Here is a 17,049-nt window from a genome sequence, read left to right as displayed (position 1 = left end):
AGAAACTACTCTATGCCCTAAATAAAAGCAAGACTTAGTCCAGAAAGCTGTAGCTGAGCCACAAGACACCAGCGCCAACACTATTAATAAAGACTAATGTCCTGTAATGGTAGGGAAAAAACCTTAGTACATTAATGCTATATATAAGAAACAAAATTAGAAAACCCCAAGAATTTAGTCAAAAGGAACAAAAAATAAAAGCTTCAGATAACAAATATTAATTCTGCAAGAATATTTCTTAATGAAAGAGCACTTAAGTGCATATTTCTAAATGAAAGAATTTAAAAGTGTCTCTCAAAAGAGAAAAACAAGTGCCAAAAGCGTCAGTAGAATTGAATGCCAAATATTTGAGTTGTCAGATCAAAAAATTTCCACAAAGAAAATGAAAATATAACTCAAATTGAACTACATTCTCCAAGTTTAGACATGTCTGTGCAATTAAAATCTATTTAGCAACCTCTAAGTTTAGCAAAACTGGCACTCCCAGTGCTTGTGACCACAACTAACCCCATCAGCCAGGATCTGAATGTCCCAATACGGACAAAACAAGAAATTGCAGTCTATCTGAAGCTCTCTAATTCTGTTTCCACTCTATAGTTCCTTTTCATAAACAACTTAGCCAGGTTTACCACTAGAAATGTGGGGATCAGAAGATTGGCATCCTTCCCCCAAAAAGCAAAGGCTGCCATACAAATAATTTTCTTCTGTCCTTTCCAGTTTGTATCTTGACATTCATTTGAAACATACACTACCAACCTCATTTAATCTCATAAATAGGACTCTGTGATATCTTTTTGGGACTAAATTTGGACAGGTGAAGAAATGTGGTTTTAAAGCAAGTGTTCTCTGTGGAATACTCACATTTCTAAGATTAAAATAAGTGAACAGTATGTTTTAAAGATGATACATTCTAAGCTTCTAGAGATGAAGAGGCCCAAGTGGTTAAAGCCCAGGTAAACAGGTGCATTGGCTGCAGGTGCCCACGCTGTGTCCCTCAGCCAAAGGTGCTGCACCTCAAGGAAATGGTATTTAATAAAGCACAAAAATGGTGAATGGCAGTGAGGAGTGAGAGGAAAAAAGTGAGAGAGGGCCATGTTGCTGACACTGAGGTGACAGGAAGAGGAGAGAAGGTGCTCCAGCTGCCACAGCATGGAGCTCTGCAGCCCATGGTGGAGCAGATTGTTTCCCTGCAGACCATGAAAGACCACACCAAAGCAGATGGCCACGCTGCAGCTCACAGAAGACCCCATGCTGGAGCAGGTAGACATCCCCAGAAGGCACTGCCACCTGTGGAGAACCCAGAAAGGAGGGAGAGTTTCTCCTGAAGGAAGCTGCAGGACATAGAGGATCCACAGGAGCAGGATAAAAAAGTGTGAGGAGGAAACTCCTCCTGAGAGGAGCTGTTATGGACTGACTTGAGGCCCTATTTCCATCCCTCCCTGCACTGCACTGGAAGGGGGAGGTACAAGGGTCAGAAATGAGGGAGGGAAGTTAAAATAAAAGAGAACAGGGTAGGCAAAGATGTTTTACTTTTTGTCTTTGTTCCTCACCATCCAACCTGTGTCAATGGGTAACAAGGGAAATTAGTTTTCCCCAGGTCAAGTCAGTTTTGCCCATGATGGTAATTGGCAAGTGATGTCCCTATCTTTATATCAACCCATGCTCTTAGAAGCTTATTTACCCCACCCTCATCCTCTTCAGGAGGAGGAATGAGTGACGGGGTGGGTGTCTAGCATCCCACCAAGGTAACCCATCATGCTAGGACTAGCAAGGTTAGGTCTTTTCAATGCTGTATACACCATGCTCACCTGAACATTTTTAGCTGTGAAAAATTTATTCCAGAAATTGTATATCAATAAAAATTATTTTATTATGTAACAGTACTATTACAGATCCTAGTTGCAAATAATGACACTGAATTCAGTGTACCTTTTTTGGTGAAACTGTCTTCTCTCCCTACAATACTCACACAGACTGGCATAAGCAGTTCTGTGATACAAGCAGATAATAAACCCCACATGAATGAGGTTCTGTCTTTAACATCTTTCCATGAGAGATTGTTTTGCTTTTTCCCCGCCCTGTGATCTTGTGTTCCATTAAACTGATCAAACATAGTAAGCTGTGTCATTTGACTCTGCTTCTGTGTCATTTGACCACAGTTTGGTGGAGATACTAATTCAGCCATGCCATGTTGTTACTTTTTCTCTAAGCTTTTCCACTTTACATCCAAATTGAAAACAACTATGTAAAGCCCTGTAAAGTGTCTCTTTATATGACGTACCTCCAACTTTCTCTGGTATTTCTCACATTCCATTTGGCACTGTGAAAGATTCTTAGCTGTTTCTTGTTGCATGAGTTGAACATGTTCAGTTTCAAAGGACTTTAACTTACTTTGGTGAAGAAGTTCAGCAACTTTGCTTTCTGTGCCAAGCTGCATTTGTCTATACCTAAAAGAAAAGTGAAAAAAAAAAGTTTTGACAATTCAAAAATAAGCAAAGTTGGAATATATTCTAGCTCTGTTCACCACAGATATAAATTTCAAAAATTAATATAGTATTTTGCAGACCTTAATAAGTATTAGTATGTAACTACTGTAACCTGTATTTAGGAGAGCATTAGGAAAATTCAATATTATAATGACAATACAACACACTAGGTGGAAACCTCTGTCAATGGCTTTTCTAAATATGTTATTAATGTGGAATCAAATGACAATGACTTTACAGCATACCTTGTATTCCTTATTCTTAAGGAGTTAGATCAATGTGATTCTCCTTCTTGGTAGACAAATGCATGCACTGAAGTGTTTTCATTGGAGAGACACTAATGAAATTTTGTCCTCCCTCATGTGGTAGGGAGAAGGGGCATTAGACATCAGTGATATCAGTGGTGCACCCTTTGAGATATATGGGTATTTGCTACACTGCTTCTTCCATACCCAAAGATATAAAGAAAACTCAGACCACAATGGTGTAATTATGTCCACAGTCACTCAGAATCACAGATCCTTCTCAAAAAACAGAAATTAAGTATAATTTTTAGAAAATCACTATAAGGTAGTTTTAAGTGACAAATAAGATTCCACTCAGAAGTGGACTTCATTTATCTTATTCACCCATTCTACTTAACAGGCAAGCTCAAAAATGAGGTGTAAAAAAGTTTGCCAATAGAATACTGTAATATTAGATTGATGAAAATTTAGGTGATGTGAAGAACAGGAGATAATCTAAAGAATCTTCACATCAAATAACATACAAAATTCAAAAGACATATATGCAAAGTAAATCACAGGTTCTAAAAATGCTCCTTACCATATAAATTAAACGATGAACTCCTACCTGACTGTTTTCGTTCATAAGCGAGATGTCACAATTTATTATAAAAAAATTGATAAAAATTGATAAAACTTGATAAAACCATTAAAACTTTGGTTCAGTTTTAAATAATGGTAAAAAACAAACATTTTGGAAATTGCTGTGGAAGAAATAAATAATACAGAACTCACTGTGTCACTTTGCAATTCCATGATGTTGCCTGCATTACTGAATGCTGGCAACCATTCTAGAACCTCACCTGACAAGGAACAGAAGTGTCAGAGCATCAGAGAAGGGTAAAAAGGGTTACCGCTGACATGCAGCAACATCACACACTCACACATTTGCACTGTGTGGAATAAATCACCTAAGCAAGCTAGGACCCTACAGCTTGGAAAAGAGATGGTTTAAGGAAAAGGAAGAAATAAGGGGCTTGTCACATCATGAGAAGGGAGAACGGAGATAGGAATCAACTGTATTTTCCAATAGATGAATGAGAAGTCATCCAATGACGCAGAATGAGAACAAATATAAATTGCTCTTCATGCATGAAAGCTGTGGAATTCCTTACCATAAGATGCTGTGGATGCTAAAAAATAACATTTATTTGAGAGAATACTGAACAACTTGCAGCAGAGAAGTCCTTGGAGTACCATTAAATGCAAGATGGTACTTATCACACTGAAGCCACTTCACAACAAATTGCAGGATTTCCAGATAAACCTTTACTCTAACCCAGTACGGCTGTTGTGTTAGCTGTCATCTGTCAAATAACAGTTGCAACACCATTCCACCCTATTTAGCACCTAATCTTTAGGTGGGATGGAGAGTGTTTAACAAAACCAAGAGGATTACTTCAAATGTTTTCCCTGAGGATTTCAGATGTAGGAATGTTTCTAAGGCACAAAGAGGGAACAATTTTCACTGGAATTAATTTGAACAGAACAAACAGGTGTCATTATGATGTCCCTGATAATCACTCTGCAGACAGCCATCTATGTATAAATAGTCCAATGCATGAATAAGATTGTTTCCTCACTGCATGAGCAGAGCTTGGAAGTTCTGCATACTCAGCTCATCTAAAATTTTTCTTTTAAAAACATTTTTTTTTAATAGCATGACATTTGTTCTCAAACAGAGTTATGGCACTCTAGCTGCTAAACGCCAGTTACCTATCCACTACTTCAGTCATTTCAAGTGCTGATACTTTCATCACTGTTTTCTGACTATATGTTCCTGTTTCCATTTTACCACACAAAAAAATTTCAGCACTCTAGAATTCTCCACACTTTGCACACAAGGGGCTGCACACATGACACTAAATTTACACTAAATCTACCGTATACACATTGTTTATAATCCTGGGAAGAATGCTTTGGTCCAAAATAGTTAAGTCTTAATGAAGATACATGTCATTCAGCCAACAAAGCAATGAAACACACAAATTTAATTTAATTATTAGTTATATTTAATGACTTCCAACAACAAATTCACACCTTCCACCTCAACACAAAACAAACAGCAATGCCTTCCTGTACACAGCCTCAGACCTTCAACCACGCTGAGCTTCAATGACCTGTACTGTACTGAGCTGGCACACTGGAAATATGCATGAACAGAGGCAATCCATACTTCTCTGTGCCTACTTTCTATATTTGGTGGAGAAGTCTGTAGTTCTCTGATGATTCAATCAACTGGGTGCTTTCAGAGCATGCTTCTCTACCCAATTATGAGCAGTAACTTCAGAAAGAAGTTTTATCCTTTGTTTTGGAAATTTGAAGTAGCTTACATGAGCATGATCTGTTTTGCACTGGCAAGGTTATGATGGGTCAGTTTTTCTTTAACCTTACTACACTGTTGATCTCACTAGTAACTCCTTCACCACAGCACCATTCAGAGTTTCTCTGTCATATTTGCTTTTCCTCAGCCAGATAATATCTCTGCTTTCTTGGCTACTATGTCAGTTCAAGTGTGTGTGCATGTGTGTACAGAGTCATGTAACACAATGTGCTGAAATACATTCCTTTATCTGCCTAGATGGTCTCTGAGGGAAAACAAAAAAAAAAAAACCAAAACCACTCCACGCTTTAATACTACTATTATGGAAAAAAACAAACAGTGGAATGCGGGTCTGCAGGATTTTTCTCCGTCAAGAAATTTTAGCAAACTTGATATAATGAAAGAGTACAGTTTTTAGTCTCACAGAAGAATGAGGGCTGGGAATCAAAGAGAAGTAACAGACTGAGGCAATGAAGAAAATCTGACACGTAAGAATCATCTAGAATGAGGTCTCCATTCCTTTATGTCTCTCTGCCATTAGGTTGACCAGTCAATGACGCCTCAAGTTTGCTAATGCAGTGATATAATGGTTATCAAAAAAATTATTACTAGACTAAAGGAGAAGAGGGAATACTCAGACAGGGACTTGAATTCTCTTTTGTAAGGTTTGAAAGATTTTTTAATCAGAGAAGCTTGTTTTTCAAGTAGTGGATAATGATACAATAACGTGTCAAAATATGCATACCAGAGAGCAAACAGAAAGATTTAATGGTAAAATCATGTAGTCTGGATACTGAAGAAAATATGGCAACCAAGTCTTTTTGAATGGAGGGACTATAAACTGCCCACCTACAGAACCTGAGATGTACAGCAGTACTCCTTACAAAGGTAATTGAACAATTGTACATTAGAAGACAATAAATTTGTAAAATTACCCTTTTAAGAAATTACAAATCCTAGTACTAAACTTGTTGATAAGAAAGAATGCCAAGCAAGTAAATAAAAATAATGCATGTTGCAAAGAAAGTCCTACCAAAATGATACAACATGAAAATCTAATTTTACAATTTTATAATTTTGTAAACCAGATTATACCAACCTAAAGCTTTGTGGGATATATTTTAGAATTGTTTTCAAGTTTAAAAATGGAAAAAAACCCTGTAAGTTGTGAAATCACCCTGAGTACACAGTTGGGTCAGTTCCAGATCTAAGATCTTTAAGGCTATTAGAATATACTCTCATATTTGTACAAATGTCTGTGCTTTGGTTCAGTGCCAAATTTGCAAAGAAACCTAAAGACATTTCCTCCCTAACCTGTCCCCTTGGAAACCTCCTACTTCCAGCCCCAACACGCCCCCTCGTGCTCCTGACCTTCTCCTTCTCTGTCCTAGCACCAGCCCAGTCTCTTGAATTCCAATTCTATTTTCATTCTTTATTCCCAGGACATCTATTTTTCTTCTTTTCTATGTTCATAGCCTCTTCAGCCTCCATTCCTATCTTATAGCCCTACTCTCTGCATTCTGGATTTCTCTCTACTCCTTCAACATCCTTGGAGTTTGGCATCCTTCCTCAAATCCTACCCATCCATACCTTTTGCAATTTGAGGTTCAAATCCTAGTTTAACTTTCTCACCTTCTGCAACTGAGTCTGCCTGTTAAGTCCTCCTCACTTCCAAAGTGCCCCAACCTAAGTATAAAAGTACACAAATGAATTTTCCTTACTCTCCTTCGTGCCAACTGGAGTCACAGAAGGAGAAACAGTGGTCTAGAAGGACCTCAATTAAATTCAATCTGTCACAGACTGCACAAATCCTGTCCATACATGAGCAAACTGCCAGACCCCAGTTCAAACATGGGTACTCAAAGGATCTTGTTTCCACTGGCTCTCTTTTTGTTCCTTGGCACTAAAAACTGGTTGCCTTATTTCTGAACAATCAAAAATTTCCCATGATTTGTGTTCACATGCTACTCACTAAATAATTAAAAATGTAAGAACTCAGATCTTTAGTTTTCAAATGCTTTCATTGTTCAGATTTTGCAGCACTCAGATTAAGTCTCATTAGTCATGTATCTGGCTGATTTCACAAAATGAAAGTCTGTTTCAATATTTACTGGAAAATGGGTAAGAAATCTGTAATTCATTTAAAAATACATATTTTATGAAGTTTTTATACCAACTTTATAGGAATTTTCAGGTTTTTGTAGTATTTATTACTTCATTCATGTCTATCAAATACATTAAACTATTTCTAAGCTGGTCTAAAATAACAATGCACTTTGTAACAACAAATTTAAATACTGCCAATAACAACAAAAGCTCTGAGCATAATGATTAAACACAAGATGAAACATGTCATTTGGAAACTGTTTAAGCAATGAAAAATTTGTTTGTTGAAATAATTTTCACTTAAAATTTGTTTTTCCCAAACAACATGCTGAGATTTTTTTTCAGTACAATATTCCTGGTTCAGGTTGTAATTAAAAAGAATAAATCCAGAAACATATAGCTTAGACACTAAAGGGTAAACTTGATTTAACATTCAAGTTCTTACCAGATGTTACATTTGCTTCGTATCAAGTAATTAAGTATACAGTACTTTTGCATGTGGTTCAGTAAAATCTGAGAGAAAGCTTAGAAGCTTTGTTTAAAGCTGCTTGCTTCAAAGCAGATTTTTGTGTTTTGCAGCATCCTAAGCATTTATTTTGTATTTGCCTCTGATCCTCATTCTGTCAAAAAAAACCTTCCCCATTCTACTTTGCAGTTTATAGGAAGCGCTAGTTCCAAACATCCACACTCAGCAAGATACACAGCTGGTTTCCACTCCTTGGAGCTTTGGGACACCTAAACCCAAAATCACTTATGCAATAAATAGAAGTTCTTCAGGATGTAGGACCCTTTCTACTCTAAATAAACTAATGCCCAGTGTACACTAGACTACAAGAATGAACAACGTGAAAGTCTCAAATGTATCTGCTGAAATTACAGAGACTTGTGCTGACTGACAGGGACAGAAATCCATCTTTGTTTCTCTGTCTCTGGACTATGCCACTGTGCTTTCTTTTATTTGACTTTCACTCTGTGAAATGTAAGATTCTCCCCTGCACCAAGACACAGCTTCAAGACTACTGGGCAGAGACCACTTCTGCCAAGCCTGTGCTTGGGAGTCATGCCTCAGTCATGAGAATTTCCTAATAAAACTTCACTAGGGAATTTTCTCTCAATCCTGGAGCTCTGATGGGCATCAAATATAGCCTTTCACTTAGTAAAAGTGCATTCTTTATTTTGGGCAACTGTAAAAAAGAGAAGAGCAGCTCCCGTCATGCCTTTCTTACAAAAAATGGAGCAGGGTGCAATTGCTACTCTGCAATAACACAGTGCTGCCTCTGTACACTTAGTTTGCTCACTTACCTAGACTGTTATTTCTTGGTTTAAATAAACAGCATATTTAGTGACTCTTTTGTTATTTGAAATGAAATAAATGAAATAAAATGCAAAAAATGCAATGAAATAAATGCAAAAGATGTTAAAATAACTGAACTTTATCAGTATACAGACATTAAGGATGTGACAGCATCCTTAACAAAAAGAAAGGACCTGAAGAAATGAGTGAGCATATAATAAAGGATGTGATATAATTTCACTGTTTCCTCCTCAAAACTTGTTTTTTAGATACATAAATAGGAGAACAGAGTCACCTCAGTAATTTTTAGGAATCTAATGGTAGTTGCTTTTCTCTTTGCCTATACAAATTAGTCAAGATGCATAACATTGTGTTCTCATTTATGTGTTTAGTGCTTAAAAATATAGAAGCATGAAACACATGGCTGGTCTGAGAATACCTACCAGATCAGGTATTTCAGGAGATGTAGGCACAGAGATACCTAATTTGGGAATCCAAAAATGGAAATTACCACCTCACAAAACCACAGCCCTTGAATGAAGCTTCAAAATTGCCCAAAGAAAGATTAAAGATCCATCTTTTCCAAACAGGAAGGCTATGAAATGAGTTCTCTGAAGCCTAGTGAAAAGATACCAGAGGAAAGAGTTTCAAAAATGTTCCTAAGTTGAGGACAACAATCCAAGAGGGAAACACAGCCAAGCTGAAGTGTGCAGACATCAGCACCTCAAGCCAAAGTAAGTTAGAAGAAGCTGAAGAGTTCTACTGTTTCTGGGACAGCCTCAATTCACTGCACAAAGTTATCTTTCGCATCTGTGTGCACTGGCACATAAAATGGTAGAAGCTGTGGATCTTGGAAGTATGAGAAACATGCTGAACTGAGGTGGACCATACATCTGGACGAACAGAAGAACAAGCATGAATAAATTTCCCATTGCCTAATCAACATCTAAGCATGAATAAATTTCCCATTGCCTAATCATCATCTTTGCTCAAACAAATAAATACTTTGTTTAAAAAAACCATCACTTTGAAGTGACAGATTGAAAAGGATCCCGGCAATGCAATATGTTTTTGTCTATGGTACATATTCTAATCCAACAGAAAGAACCCAAAGTACATTTATTAAAATCTCATTAAATCTTTAGTCATATTTTCTATGTATACTTTTCTCTATTTGATTTCTCATGGTATCCCAAACCATTAACTTTAGTTGGTTTAATATTTTCATTTTCATTTCTTGGTTTACGTCATTCTTTGCAAAAAAAATGCCATACTAACAAAGCTGAATTTTGTACTAAATAAAAAATAAGACAAGGAGTAGTACAGAGACTTATTCCCCAATAATGTATACTGATTAATGAGGAATAACTTGAAATTGTAACTGTGAGAGGTTTTGATATGAGAAATATAAAACAGATCTGAATGAAGAAAAGGCCAGCAAGTTTCTTGATATTTAACATTAAGAAATGAAAGCATCAACTTTTAATATTTCTCTACACTAAGTTCCAAGTTTGTAGCATACATTTGGAATTGCCTGACTTCACAATTTTTTTCGACTATTCATAATAATTTTTTCAAGATACTGTACAATTTTGATAATGATTCCACAATTTACTTCCTTAAACCAAATATTAGCTTTTCCAGAGATTCTACTACTTTACTATGATAGTACTTATGTTTCTGGAAAATAGCTGTAATTGATTGCTATTGTACCAGATAAAACAGACTGGAACAGATCTGATATTGGAAGCTACAGAAATTTTTCATTACATTATCATTACTGCACTACAAACATTACAAACATTGTTTTTCAGTGCTCAAGAAAATTAAAGAGATTGGAGTCAACAGTTACAGAAAGACTTTGAGTCTGTTGTCTGATTTGTTTTTTCCTCTTAGATAAACATACAAAAATTTGTGTCTTTAAACTCTCCCTTCCCACTAGCCAGAGAGGTTATATTTAATCAAATATACAGTTAAATCAATATAAATGCTTTCTGGTATTTCTTGTGATTCCACATGGAATGATTATCACTTGCTAGCCTAAATAGAATTCATTATTTGTGGAGGTATATGCTCCTGTTCCTCTGATTAAATAGAGAATTCATTAACATACTTTATATGTATATATGTACTTAACAAAAGATAATTACTGTATGATTTTTAATTCCAATAATGCAAAGAGGGAAAAAGTCAATGTCAAATGATTGACAGAACAGCAGTTACATAAATGACAAGAGCAGCAACTAAATGTTCCTCTCCTTTTAAGAAATAAAATCTAAAGGTCATTGCAACTACCAACTACAAGAAGAAGAAAAAATGTTTGGAATGCCATATACCTCCTTAAAACAGTCAGAAATAAACATACAAATATTTAAATTCTTAATTCTGTAAATGTAACTTTTATGAAATCAATAATATAAAAACTAAAATTGTTTTACACAGTGATACAAAATGGATGATCAGCAAGGAAAAAATAAGACAAATGAAGCATTATCACAGCAGCTTCCTGGAAAAGGATAGGGAGAGAAATGAGAATGTAGGGATAAATCTGTTGAGGTAGGGCTTTGTCTGGGAGCTGGTAACTGCTGTGCCACCAGAGACACTGCTTACTCCCCCTCCATTTTCCCCACTGAGAGCTGAGCAGAATAGGTCAGAAGGTTAGAGTACAAACTGCCATAATTTAGCAAAGGATTGGTATGTCCTTTATATCACACATAACAGGTTTGATTTCCTGATAAGCAGAGTTCAAGGTACAGGCATACCTTGTTATCTTTCAAGGACATGTTCCTAAAAGTGCTACAGTTAGCAATGAGGGACAGCAAACTACCTTTTCCCCTAATAATTAATGTAATGATTAGTCTTGGTGCTTGCAATCACTTATGAGAGGTCAGCATATTGCTGCATAATATTCCATTTATTCTTCAGTGAAATTATGCCTTAAAAACAACATCTCAATAATACAAATACAAACCAATTATTAAATAACTGAGGTTGGATGGGATTTCAGGGGGTATCTAATCCAACATCCTGTTCAGAGCCAGGTCATCTATGAAATCAGACCAGGTTTTTCAAAGCTTTAGCTTCTCAGGTCTTGAAAACTCAAGGATGGAGACTGCTCACAGTAGTGCTGTTAGTGAAAAAGATTTTCTTTAGACCAAGTCAGAATCTTCTGTTTTATCTGACACTTTCTCATCTCTCTTCCATGCCCTGCTGTGAAGGGCCTGACTCCATCTTCCCAGTGACCTGCCCAGAGGCTCTGGGGATACTGCTGTCAGGAGCCTCAGAGATCAGGCTGAACACCCCCAGCCCCTCTCCTGGGCCAAGTGCTCCAGCCCTGACTATTCTGGTGACTCTCCTCTGCATTCACTCCAGCTTATCACTATGTTGCCTCTATTGGATATCCTGAAACAGGACTTTCTTGATATCCTGACTATTGTCCTGATAACACAGCCCAGGATTTTGTAAGAGTATACTGTTGGCTAATACTGAGCTTGCTGTTTACAAAAAACATTTGTTCCCTGCAAAGACAAGAAGAACAATCCCATACAAGATAATCTGCATTTCCTTATTAGCAAATGAATGCTACATAAAAACTATTAATATATTAAAATTCACATAACAAAGACTGCTATAAATGTATTTCCAGCAGTTGTTTTAAACGAAGTATGATACTAGAAAAAACATGGCTTTCCATCTGTTTTTCAGAACTTAAAGGAGCTTTCATTAAGCTGCCTGCAGGCCATCAGGCATGCTTCAGTGCAACTGGGCAGCTCAGGGGAGCTTTTGTTAGAGGAGCAAAGGATGGAAAGACATGGTAACAGCAATAGCAGAGCTGGGCATCAAAGGATACTAAAATGACTGACAGTCAAGCAGTGGGTAGGGGAGCACAACTGGATCTGTCTTCTTTCAAATCTAAGATATGCAAAATGTCCTTTCCCAAGCAGTCACAGCAATTGGAACCACATTACCAGTAACAGGCAAACAAAGAAGACAGTGTGAAGACCTCTCTTCATAAGCATGACTTTAAAACAAAAAAAGTTCATCAACTGCATTTCAGCTCTAGAGACAACTATCAAATAATAAAGTCTTACTGGCTGGTTTATTACAAGTCCTAAAGTGTAGATATTTCTGTGTGTCATTATCCAGAAATGAAACATATATTGGTTCTAATTTCTTGAACTGTACAAGTCTTTCAAATCAAACAGTCTTTGTAGGAACAGTAAACAGACAGACAATGGTATCAATAGCACAAGAGAATATGGAAGACATTTTTACAGCCCAAAACAAAAGGAACAATCTACAGTCACTGTAAACATGCTTATAAGAGCTTGGAGTGGTAAATGAATCCTGAACAGATACATCATCAAACTGCTTATGACACTAATGAAACAATCTAATTTCTCTTCATCTGCAAACATGAAAAAGGTCAAGTGAATCTAAGCTTTCTATAAAGCAGGCTATCCTAATAAATTCTTCAGTTATCAAATTATCCTATATTACCTGCTGAGGCATGTGACAAATGAAAATACTTAAAAAATGCAGTAACTATTGTAAAAAATAATCAGTAAACTCCAAGCTGTCTCCATTCTTGAGCATATTTGCTTTCACAACATACTTTTCTGTATTTTATCTGTCATCTGACAAGTTTAACAAAATTTTTATAGAGAGACCCAACTTTGCCTTCACAACTTAAGTTATTAATTTGAGAAGAGCAGTAGTGAAAAGCAGTTGAAAATAAAGAAAACAAAATCTAGGATTGAAAAGAAGAAGAGGAAGTCAGGATTCATGAACTATTGGGATACTACAGGCTTTGCAATACAAGTTTCATGCATATATTCTAAGAGTCTTAGATGTGATAGAACCACTTTTATCCAAAGGCAGAAAAGCAAAAAGCACTGAAATTAATTTATTTTAGTGTATATCATTCTCATTCATAATCAAATTTTCTGTTTCTCTGCTTCCTCTGATTATGCCCAGTTCTCTTCGTTCTTCCACATACCTTTGTCCTATTTTTTCTATTTTCCTCCCATTTGCTCTGTTCTCTCTCACCATTTCAACAATTCCTTCTTTAGCTGAACTATCACAATCCCTGCAATAATAACCACAACTAAGAAGTATAATTTTCCTTTTTCTTGTAGAAGACTTGAAAACAAATGTTTGTTCTTTTGGGTCTTTTCCTCTAATGGGACTTGTGGACAAAGACACTCCTGATTTCCAAGTATTCCCTATCCCAGCTGAGTAGCATATCAAAGTCAGCATCTTTTTATTGTGGAAGAAAGAGAAAACTCCTCCTACTCTGTGTGTCCAGTGCTTTTAACATTTCATCCCTGTCATTATCCATTCTTTCTAGGAGCCCTAGAATGTGGCTCATCTATCATCCAACTAAGGAAGCAACTGCAGATGCAATTCTTGTACTCAATGAAGAGCAAATGGTTAGTTTCTTCTGACATCTCATATTGTTAATATTAATTCCTTTGATAAACAAACCCATTCACTGAACACTACGATAAAATATGGCTTTAACCCTTTGTATTCTTAGGGTTTACAAGACTTCCACTGAATGGGGACCTAAATACTATAGAAAAAGATAATTTCCTTTTAAAATTGGAAGAATGAACTGTTGAACTTCAGTCTGGCCACACTATTTACCAGTTCTGTATTAATATTTAGGTCATGACTGAAAAAAGTCTAGTTACCACTTCACTTCAGTTAACCTTATTTTGTGCAATCTGCAATGCTTTTGCTTTGTTTATTACAACAAGGTTTCAGTAGGTGAAGGTGTTTAATATTTTTCCGAAGTAATTCAAACTGTATTTCACTCTGAGCTTCATTCTTAGCATTCCATTCTTCTGCTGTTAAAGTCTGAACCAGGCTAGAACCAGACTTTAGGCTTAATCTGAAACTCCTTAATAGGGCAATACCTCAATTTGCCTTAAATCAAAATGGAGTCATCTGTCGGAAAACAAGAAAATCTGCACGCTGTCAGCTGTTCCTGGAGATGCAGTGTTTGTATGTACATGACACTAAGGCACGCTTGTCTTAGCAATACTAATGGGATACACAGTCTAATACTTTCACTACTGTTATATAAGTGGGCTGGAGTTTGGCCCATATTTTCACTCCCTTTCAATCTCAGAATTCCTGGTAATCATAAACAGACATTCAAAGGCAAGCAATAAACAGTGTACACTGCAAATGTGCCTATAGAAATCATACTTTAAAGAACAGCTACAGGTAAATTGCTTCAGGACATCCAGACTGTTAGTTACTCCATATGTATTCCCCACAAAAACACCACGAGTATGGGTTAGGAATCTTCAATAAAACCTGCAGAATTACCATCCTGAAAGCAACATAAAGCATAAGGGTTTCAGAAGTTAAAGCATGTGATATGCAGTGCAAATCTCAGGGGTGAATTTGTGCTGGGGACCATCACAGTGACACAGGCTCTACCACATTATTGTTGCAGTGTGAAAATCCAATACATTATGATTACAAGTATTAGAGCTTTTTCATCCAGTAAAAAGCTCTTGAGGCATTGAGGCTCCCTAGGACCACTCTGGCACATGCTAAAAAGTATTTAAACGTTTGATGTCTATTAATATCAAATGAAAGCATGTGCAGAACTTCCCTGCAGAAGGGTACATGGAAAAAAATTCTTGTTGCTGCCTGATAAGAGTTAAAGGGCCAAACACTTCAAAGTGCAATATGTAATGTAGCAGTAGCCACATTACCTCAAAAATGTCAGGGACCTAAGCATAAAATAAGTCAAAAATCTGATCGACTCTGACACATTGAAAAACACTTCCTCATATCAGATATCCAGTGACTACGCTGAGTAGGAAAACTGATAATTCAGCAGTACTCCTGAGAGGGAGAACACTACTAAGAACATTATTAGCTATGTTTCCATTTGCTGAATCTCCATTGTTACAGGATGTTGGGGATTTACTGTACAGATGATTCCGGTTGGCAAAAGAAACATAGGAAAAACATTCTGCAGCTTTCCCAGCTAGAAAGTTAAAAAACCTTCTCAAATTCATCTCTGATTTGCTAGAATTTCAAGAGAATGAATTACACTTACTTCCTGTTGATGTATAATCTTGTGTTATCTCCAAGTTCTTTGAAAACAGGGCTTAAATAATGACTTTTCACTTCAGTTATTTTTCAGCTGGAAACAAACCATCCTACTGATGGTAGGTACTGATTTACTCAACACTCCTATCACATGATGAATTTGATCAGTTATTGCCAAGTGAGGAGATCTTATTTTGCCTATTTTTAGCAAATGATATGAGAATAGTGTCACTCCATCATTATTCATAAAATGATTTTGAACTTACAGGCAGAGGACAGAATACATTTTCTACTTCTTAAGTTCCAGGGATATGGAAGTGTAAACTGTCCTCTAGAGTGAAGCTCAAGCCTTACATCAGCAGATTACTGGAATTAAATCCTTAGATGAGGTAAAAGGTCTCTGTCATGGGAATGAAGTTTTTAGGAAGTTAAGATCAAAACCACTTTTACTCAAAATAGGACCTCCACCCAAGCTTCCTGTTTTTGTCAAGGAGTTCACAGACTCTTTCAGATGAGAGTCTTTCTGGAATTTTTAATACTAGCTTTTCTTGTCGATGTTTTGGACCTTGCATGAAATGTTCTCCTCTTTAAAGCAGAGTAAACAAAAAACATTACAGTCAAATTTGAGAATTACTATCAGTGAGAAATTGGAAGTGACACCTTGGAGAAGTGAAGATAAAGCAGAAATCACAGTATAGTCCTTGACCTTGTGCTCTATTCTCTGCTTCACGCTGAAAAAGACTGAGTATGATAATGTAGGACTGTGGATTGTAGGTGACATGCATGAATATTGATAAAGATGGGAAATTGTCATTAAACTTGAGTGTATGAATGTTCACATGAGGAGACAAATACCTAAGGGATACCAAAAAGATGTTATTTCTAGTGCTAAGATTTGAAATGCAATTGGCCACAGCAGGTTTTCTAACAGATGTCTGGGCTTTCAACAATGAAGGGCATTTTCCAAGGCTGCACTCAATACATAATGTAAGGAGAACAGTAAATTAGTCTTCACTTAGCTTTGTGATCAAGTGAATAAAGGTGTATGTGCAGACTAGTATAAAGCTAGATCAGATTAATGCAAAAATACAATAAGCTGGATACATAGTCTTAGGTATAGCCAAAAGTAACCAGAGAGATTAGCTTATTTGACCAACACAATGTAAATTACTTTTTGAATTCTTGTTTGAATTCAAATATATTGGTAAGAGTAAAGAGTATCTGCTTTGAGAGACGGTGTTTTAGATACATCTCAAATTTTAACCAGGGATTATTCTGGCCTGTGGCTTCAATTGTTTAAACAAATTTTTTTGAACTTTCAAGGGATATTCTCCCTTTCAGAATAATAAAAAAGTATCAAGCTAATTCAACTCTGCCTGTAACACCAACGCTGGGAAGACTCAGAATATTTAGCATTTTATCTCATTTTAAAATTGCTTCTTCGAAATAGAAGAAAATGTTCTTTATGAGTCTCTGTTC

At 36.4% G+C, this 17,049-nt stretch overlaps 1 protein-coding gene across 4 annotated transcripts in view; it reads right to left on the bottom strand.

Annotated features, from left to right (window-relative positions):
• PIBF1 (progesterone immunomodulatory binding factor 1) overlaps positions 1-17,049 on the bottom strand; it is a 108,680-nt gene that overhangs the window by 42,714 nt on the left and 48,917 nt on the right. For all 4 annotated transcript variants that reach the window (XM_026793761.2, XM_074535521.1, XM_014267403.3 and 1 more), the window contains exon 11: positions 2,282-2,447. In XM_026793761.2, the coding sequence (XP_026649562.2) occupies positions 2,282-2,447 (166 nt within the window). The remainder of the gene's footprint in view (positions 1-2,281; positions 2,448-17,049) is intronic.

The sequence above is a fragment of the Zonotrichia albicollis genome, chromosome 2 (genome assembly GCF_047830755.1).
Source record: "Zonotrichia albicollis isolate bZonAlb1 chromosome 2, bZonAlb1.hap1, whole genome shotgun sequence".
In the NCBI taxonomy this organism is placed as follows: Eukaryota; Metazoa; Chordata; class Aves; order Passeriformes; family Passerellidae; genus Zonotrichia; species Zonotrichia albicollis.
The sequence above is the reverse complement of the archived record's forward strand: the minus strand, read 5'-3'. Positions and strand labels throughout refer to the sequence as shown.